This window comes from Marmota marmota, unplaced genomic scaffold, assembly GCF_001458135.2.
Source record: "Marmota marmota marmota unplaced genomic scaffold, marMar, whole genome shotgun sequence".
Lineage (NCBI taxonomy): Eukaryota > Metazoa > Chordata > Mammalia > Rodentia > Sciuridae > Marmota > Marmota marmota.
This window is the reverse complement of record NW_026000185.1, coordinates 29236302-29244473: the sequence shown is the minus strand read 5'-3', so window position 1 is coordinate 29244473 and position 8172 is coordinate 29236302. Positions and strand designations below refer to the sequence as shown.

Sequence of the window (8172 nt, the reverse complement as noted above, 5' to 3'; positions counted from 1 at the left end):
AGAGCGAGGTCTGGGCCGGGGAGGGGAGGAGGGCGGGGCCTGCGCCGGTGCGAGCCGGTGTCCCGGGCCGGGGACGGAAGTTGCACCACAAGTCCAATTAGTTTCAGTTTTGTTTCTCTTTCAGGCCCCAGAAACAGCGCTGTGCGGACCTCGGCCCCCTGCCATTCCTGGAGCCTGAGGTCCCCTCTGGCTGGGTAAGGAAGGGTGCAGGGGCTGAGCCAGCAGGGTGGGGGGCAGCGGTGGGGGACAGAGGGAGGGAGAGAGAGAAGGCTCCAGAGGAAGAGGAAGGGAGGGGAGAGAGGGAAAGAGGGACCCGGAAGGCCGCAGGAGGGGGTAGCTGGGAGGCAGCACTGTCCCCACACCCCCCCTCCATGGCCAGAGGGCTCAGGATCCCCAAGAAAGACCCCCTCCCACTCTCTGAGCTCCCTTCCCACCCCCCAGTAGGCAAAGGGGAAAGGCCACCAAGTCCCAGCATGAAGGGCCTCTCTGTCACTGTGCTGGGAGCTCACCAGTCCCACCCTTCAGAGGTTTCTAGAATGCAGGACCCTAGGAGAGGAGGTCAGGACAGGGGAGATCCCGAGGTCCAGCAGGCGGAGATCTGTCCCAGAATGGATTTCAGGAAAAAGTCAGGGCAGGAAGTGGGACCCCTTTCCCTGGGGAATGGTCCTGGGGGCAGTTGGGGCCCTTGTCCCACTGCAAGTCCCTACCCCAGCTGCCAGCACCCAGGTGTCTGTGCTCACCCGACTCTCCTGTGTCCTCACTGCCTGCCCCTCCCACCCAGCACCCAGTCCAGGCAGACCCCCCCCCACACTGAGTCACCAGGAGGGCTTGGACCACACCTGCCCCAGGCCTGGAGCCTGGAACACTGATGATTCGATTTTTGCTCTGGGAGGCCCTCTCCTGGCTTGTCACCACCCCCAAGCACTGACTTGTTTACATTTGCTGAATGTATCTAGGGAGGAAGAGGAGGAGGAAAGGGAAGAGGAAGAGGGAGGCTCCCAAGCTCCACCACTGGCCAAGGCCCCAGGAAGCCAGAAGGAAATTGCTGACCATCAGGTGAGACCCCAGGCCAGGGAATTTTTGTGGTGCTGGAGGGTGGGAAGAAAGGGGGACTGGGCTGGAGGCCCTGTTGAGAGGCCACTCCATCCCTGCCCCTGCCCCTGCCTGCAGCATGTTTTCCCAGGGCTCCTCGCCCTCCCTGCTGGAGGCCCTGAGCAGCGACTTCCTGGCCTGCAAAATCTGCCTGGAGCAGCTGCACACACCCAAGACGCTGCCCTGCCTGCACACCTACTGCCAGGACTGTCTGGTCTGTGGCATCCAATGCGCAGGCTATCTCCTCCTTCCTGCNCAGCCATCGCGTGGTGGACCTGGTGGGCTACAGGGCCGGGTGGTACGACGAGGAGGCCCGGGAGCGCCAAGCAGCCCAGTGTCCCCAGCACCCAGGGGAGGCCCTGCGCTTCCTGTGCCAGCCCTGCTCCCAGCTGCTGTGCCGAGAGTGCCGCCTGGACCCCCACCTGGACCACCCCTGCCTGCCCCTGGCTGAGGCAGTGCGGGCCCGGAGGCCGGGCCTTGAGGAGCTTCTGGCCGGCGTGGACAGCAGCCTAGTTGAGCTGGAAGCCACTCGGGTGGCCGAAAAGGAAGCACTGACCCGGCTGCGGGAGCAGGCTGCCAGGGTGGGGACTCAGGTGGAGGAGGCAGCCGAGGGCGTCCTCAGGGCCCTCCTGGCCCAGAAGCAGGAGGTGCTGGGGCAGCTTCGGGCCCACGTGGAGGCTGCTGAAGAGGCTGCCCGGGAGAGGCTGGCCAAGCTAGAAGGCCGGGAGCAGGTGGCCAGGGCGGCAGCTGCTTTTGCTCGGCGGGTGCTCAGCCTGGGTCGGGAGGCTGAGATCCTTTCCCTGGAGGGGGCCATTGCCCAGAGGCTCCGACAGCTGCAGAGCAGCCCCTGGACCCCGGGGCCAGTGCCCTGCCTGCTGCCCCAGCTGGAACTCTACCCTGGGCTGCTGGACAAAAACTGCCACCTGCTCCAGCTCTCTTTTGAGGAGGAGCAGCCCCTGCAGGAGGATGGGAGAGGTGCGGCAGGACCCCAGGGGGAGGAAGAAACCCAGAGCCAGAGGGAGCATGGAGCCAAGGCCGAGCGGCAGGGTGGAGGCCAGCCCCAGGGTAAGGATGGAGCTCCGGCCCCCAAAGAGGACAAAGCCAAGACACCCCAAGAAGATGGAGCCCAAGCCCCCAAAGGAGACAGTACCCAACCAGGCCAAGAAGAGGGAGGAGTCCAGGTCGAGAGGGGCTGCAGGTCCAACAAGAAGAGGAAGTTCAAAGGCAGGGGCAAGTCCATGTCCCGGGAGCCCAGCCCCGCCCTGGGGCCAAACCTGGAAGGCTCCGGCCTCCTCCCCAGACCCATCTTTTTCTGCAGCTTCCCCACGCGCATGCCTGGGGACAGGCGGTCTCCCCGAATCACTGGGCTCTGTCCCTTTGGTCCCCGGGAAATCCTGGTGGCAGATGAGCAGAACAGGGCTCTGAAACGCTTCTCACTCAACGGCGACTACAAGGGCACCGTGCCGGTCCCCGAGGGCTGCTCCCCGTGCAGCGTGGCAGCTCTGCAGAGCACAGTGGCCTTCTCGGCTGGCGCGAGGCTCTATCTCATCAGCCCTGATGGTGAGGTGCAGTGGCGCCGGGCCCTGAGCCTCACCCAGGCCAGCCATGCCGTGGCCGCGCTGCCCAGTGGGGACCGGGTGGCTGTCAGTGTGGCAGGCCACGTGGAGGTGTATAACATGGAAGGCAGCCTGGCCACCCGGTTCATCCCCGGGGGCAAGGCCAGCCGGGGCCAGCGGGCACTGGTGTTCCTGACCACCAGCCCTCAGGGCAATTTTGTGGGGTCAGATTGGCAGCAGAACAGCGTGGTGGTCTGCGACGGGCTGGGCCAGGTGATTGGGGAATACAAGGGGCCGGGCTTGCATGGCTGCCAGCCGGGCTCCCTGTCCGTGGATAAGAAGGGCTACATCTTTCTGACCCTTCGAGAAGTCAACAAGGTGGTGATCCTGGATCCCAAGGGGTCACTTCTTGGTGACTTCCTGACAGCCTACCACGGTCTGGAAAAGCCCCGGGTGACCACCATGGTGGATGGCAGGTACCTGGTGGTGTCCCTCAGTAATGGGACCATCCATGTCTTTCGGGTTCGTTCTCCTGACAATTAAAGGGGCTGAGATGGGGGTGGGGGGGGGCAGGTGGGAAGTAGAGCCACGTGGGGTATGGTGGCCAAGGACATTTCCCCAAAGGGCAGTGGTTGGCAGCTTTTCAGCACGAATGCCAAACTGCCAACCCCTCTTCTGATGTGCAGGGACCAAGGGTAGTGGTGCGTGCATAGCTCTCAGAAGCACTGGGGCGGGGAAGGTTCTAGAAGCCAATAGAACCTCTTCCTTTCATGGGTGACTGCTGCTGCTGTAGCTGCTACCGTGTGGTTGAGGTTTCTGAGATTTGTATAGAGGTGTCCTGATTTGTATTCTTCAAAACCATTCCTGGCGGAGAGGCCGGGGGAGAGTCCTGGGGAGGTGGAGGTCACGTCATCGCCTTCTGAGTCGAGAAGGAGCCAGAGGAGGCCAGACATGGGCATTATGAAATAGAGTCACGGACGGGCTGCGGTCAGCTGGACACAGGAGGAGCTGGGGTCAGAAGAGGCCTGAGATCTTGAAGTAAATGACAGTGACATGCTTTGCCTGACACAGACAGACATGGGAAGTGAAGGCGGTCTCAGAAGAGTATGGTATGGGCTTCCTGTGGGCCCAGATGCAGACATAAGCAGAGGCCATAGGTGTTAGTCTTGAAGCCTGTGGAGGAAATAGGCTCCCAGGAAAGCATCCCTGGCAGAGTTGTTTGGAAAAAGTGTTTGGGTATCAGAGAAGGGGAGCCCTCCACGCCCCCCCACCAGAGCCATTCTGAGGCAAGGCCTTGGTGGGGTTGTAAGATCTCCACGAGGCAACGTTTCTGTTAGGCTTTCTTTATATTTCCCGGGGTCTGTTTTTTGGTTTCCCCTTCATTATTCAGCAACATACCCTTTAGGAGATGTCAGCCTTCGCTAGGCTGCACACACAGGTAAAGGAATTTGTCCTTTTCCATAGGCCAATATGGCGGCCAAGGGTGGTACTGGGGTGGGTGCCAGGCCAGCTTAGGAACCTGAGAATTCAGCAATGGGGATGGGAGGGAGGTGCGAAAACCAAGGGAAGGATCCAGTCAGAGGTGAGCCGTGGCCACTGGTCCTTTTTATGTATGGTGGCAGTGATAGAGCTGAGGTAGTTGAGTTGGCTGCGAATGTGTTTAGCCAGGGCTGTGGAGAGGTGGACGGAGAAGGGAATCGTCATGTAGGGATCACAGACGGTGGAATATGCATGAAAACTAGAGGGATCTGGAACAAATTCAGGTGGAAAGTGGATTGTATTAGGGTCAGGGAAAAGAAAATCCTTTTCCAGAGAGAACAGTTCTTATTATTGAAACGGTGGGGGGAATCATCAATGTCCAGGTGGACAATTTTGGTGATATAAAAATTAAAAATGTGCTTACAGCAAAGAATAACAGAGATTCAAAGAAAACCAATAAGATAAGAAAACTATATAGGATTGATTTGATGAGAAGAAGCTCAGTATATGAAATGACTAAGAGAACGATTTGGACAAAGAACCAGATAGACCATGCACCCAGCAAGTAATAAAAACCGCTTGCATTTGTCAATAATAAATTTCAAAAATACATTCCGGAGAAATATGTAGACTCTTGGCACTATAAATATTACTTCCTGTAGAACAATTTGGCAATATTTGACCCAAGAGAAAAAAAAAGCAAAAACGATTGTAAGAATACTTTACCTCACTTTGGGGAATATATTCTGGAAAAAAAATTCAATAGAAAAAAATATTAGTGCCAAGACATTCATGGCTGCCTTCAGTGTTAGAGTCATTAACTGGAAGCTTCTCGGCTGGAGGGTGACAGCTCAGGAGATTGTGGTCTGTTAGGGGAATGAGCTACTGCCTTCACGTATGGCAACTATGAAGACTATGTGGAAGAAATAGTTATGTGATGCAATCACAAGCCAATTAAAAAAAGAGAGAGAGAGGAGAATTTTGAATTGGGATCACATAGTCATAGCATCAAGGTAAAATATGTCTGAAAAATGACCGAGTGGAAATAGGGCCAACTTTGTAAATAGTCAGTGATCTGGGAGACCGAGTTCTCTTTGAGTTATTTGTGCTATCATCCGCATATGCACATTTCTACTTCAGTTAACGTCATCCATGACATAACATATGCTTGAACATTTACTTCGAGAAAATAACGCCTTTTTCTGTGATATTCCAAAGTAACTACTGAATTCCAGAATGAATGTGTCGGTTAGAACAAATGAGATTATCCTTAAAGAGAGAAGCCAGGAAGGGGAATCCCAGCAGGCCAGCAGCGAGGAAGGTCCACCAGAGCTGGGCCTGTCTGGGCATGGGGATGGACTAAGGTACCACCCTGGGAAGGTTCAAAGAGTTCAGGCAATTCCTGAGGGTGATGGGATGATTTTGGAATGTCCAGAATGCAGAAGTCTTGTCGGGTTCCCCCACTTACTCAGACCATCTGGGAACCAAGGAACAGTTCTACAGACCCCACTGTATGAGATGGGTCGTATGAAGGCCGAGACGGTGTCTGTCCTGGTTGTAGCTCTGTCTGCAGAACTCACCCAGTGATTGCTCATTGCAGGTGCTCAATAACATCTGTGAAATGAATTAATGTTTATAAAGGATTAAGACAGTGGTCTGACTCCAGAGATCTCCCACCTCAAAATGCTAAAGCCCTAGTCAGTCAAGCTGTGCAAACACCATCACTGGCGGGAAATCTCCAGTAGGGGGCACTGTGGACACAGTCCACCATTTGCTTCCCAAGACTGGATTCTGTGTCAAAAAACAGATAAGATTGGGAGATCTTGCTTCTATGTTTGTAGAATGGGGGGCTAATGTCCTCTCCCCTGATTGGAACAGTAGTTCTCCAGAAATGCATAGAGACACTGGGCAGACAGCCTGACTGGTGAGATGGCAAATGTCCCGCAGAAAAGTCCCAGAAAAATTCAAGAGATCAAAGTGACACATGGCTTCCCAGGGACATTGGAAGACGGAGGAAAATCCTGAATTTTCCTCATAAGAGGGAGGGTAGGGGTAGGAAGGCACAGAACCCTGGTAAAATGTGAAAGATGAATAGGATGGGCAGCATCAAGCTTAATTTGCAAGTCAAATCCTCAGCACCTTAGTTGTGACCTGGAAAGCCCAGTGAGAGGCATCGTCCAGCACATCCAGCACTGAGGGAAGCGTTCTTTGGTATCCACAAAAATCCCCACTCCATCCCACTTTGGACCGTGACAATTAGTTTCATCAGTTGTCCTTTTCCCCATGAGGTCTGTCCAGGCTGTGCGTGTACTGAATGCCATCTGGGTCTGGAGGAGAAGACTAGAAACCTCTTTCACAATGTTTGTGCAGAAAAAAGGGGGAGAATGGGGCAGCAGAGATCTGGATCGAGTGAGTGCTGGTTCTTTTGCTTGATAGGTGTGTCAACTTGCTCTGGTTCCCTAACCTCTCTGAACCTCAGTTTGTCCATGGGTAAAATGAGAATTGAATGCCCATCTCCAGGTTGCAGTGAGGATCGGAGTGAGACATATAGGGAAGTATTTTGTACACCATGAAGCTCAGCTCCGTGATATTGATTAGAAAGAAGTTCAGCGGACCTGTTCTCCATCGGTGTTAGTGCGAATGGGGATTTGACGTGCACGTATTGACATAAAAGCTCGAGAATCTCTGGGTAGGGCTGCTACCTACAAACTGTCCTCTCCTTTGGAGGAGGCTGTCTTGTTTTGCATTCCAGCTGTTTTGTGCAGAAACCACATGAAAGACACAGCGGTGACTGCAGAAGAAGGGACCAGTGACCAGCTTGCTAAGATTCCATGCCATTCCCAAAAGCCAGCTGAGAATCAGACTATGCTAATTAAGGACTGATTACCTAGACGTTGAGAGAAAGATAAAAAATGGCAAGAGTGATAATTTAGATAAAATTTTTGATAATTCAGAGAAAATATAATTTGGGAAGGAATAGCCTTCCTGTAACTGTAGTCTTACTATATCTATAAAGTGATGTCATTTTCTGAATCTACAGAGATAAAATTCCAAAGGAGAAGAAGACCAAGAGAGAAGTGAGAATCTTTCAGAGGAAATCGGTGATGTTGGGGACCTGAGATGGGCAGGGTTTGATCCACGGGTGGCAAGGTCAAGGTGTTTGACCACTCTTCTTGGCAGGAAAGCTGAGAATTTGAGCTGTTCTGTGAAATAAGTGGGTGATGGGAGAGGGGTGCAGACTTCTGTATTGGGGAGCACGCAGTCTTACACTGGCAGAGAGAGCACCCAAGAAGTTGTTCGTAGCAGGAGAGAAACCAAGTTCAGATGCAAGCTTGGGAAGATAGGTAATTTGATCCCAGGGAGCAGAACCAGCCCACCCAGCTGGCTCACAAACATAGTTTAATTACATGTGTCATGACGGGAGGAAAAATAGATCATCTGGGGAATCACAGACTCCTAGGATTGGAAGGGTGAAGAAAGCACAGAGAGGTCAGGTAAGGCCTCACCTAAGGTGCTGGGTGAGGAATCTTGGGACCAGGTGGAGAAAGGCCTGTGTGAAAAGGCAGTTTAGGAAGTGGGATTGGGGGGCTTGGGAGAGGCAGCCCGAGGTATCTCCAGAGAAAGTGTAAGCTGGTTGATTTAGTGACCAAGAAAGGCTGAGTTGAGAACAATGAAACAGGACCCTAGTCCCCTACATAGTGTCAGCCCAGCCCGTTTCTCTGGGTGGCCGGGGGGATCTAGTGTCTGTGCTGTGAATTCTTTTGGTGGTTTATTTTGTATCTTCCTCTGTTTCTTAATAAAGTTGTTTTGAAAAATTGGAAGCCTTTCTCGGATGGGTTTGTGGGTATGGGGAACCTTCAACACCTAGGCTCCCAAAGCAGAGGGAATCAGATGACTGTCGCCACCTGGTGGCAGCACCCGGGATGGCCAGGCAGATTCTCGGGTGACATTGCAGAAACTGGCACAGTCACCATCTGTGATCCCATCTTGTCCCAGCTTGCTCCCTCCTGCAGGACAGATGGGTCCTCTGGGGAGAGATGTGTTC

At 53.8% G+C, this 8172-nt stretch overlaps 1 protein-coding gene across 1 annotated transcript; it reads left to right on the top strand.

Moving 5' to 3' along the window:
* The first annotated feature begins 45 nt into the window (after window positions 1-45).
* On the top strand, window positions 46-7948 carry Trim56 (tripartite motif containing 56). Its single transcript, XM_048790096.1, has 4 exons — window positions 46-194; window positions 957-1056; window positions 1171-1302; window positions 1352-7948. The coding sequence occupies exons 3-4, from the start codon at window positions 1172-1174 to the stop codon at window positions 3189-3191; spliced, it is 1971 nt and encodes a 656-aa protein (XP_048646053.1). The 5' UTR covers window positions 46-194; window positions 957-1056; window position 1171; the 3' UTR covers window positions 3192-7948.
* The last annotated feature ends 224 nt before the right edge of the window (window positions 7949-8172 follow it).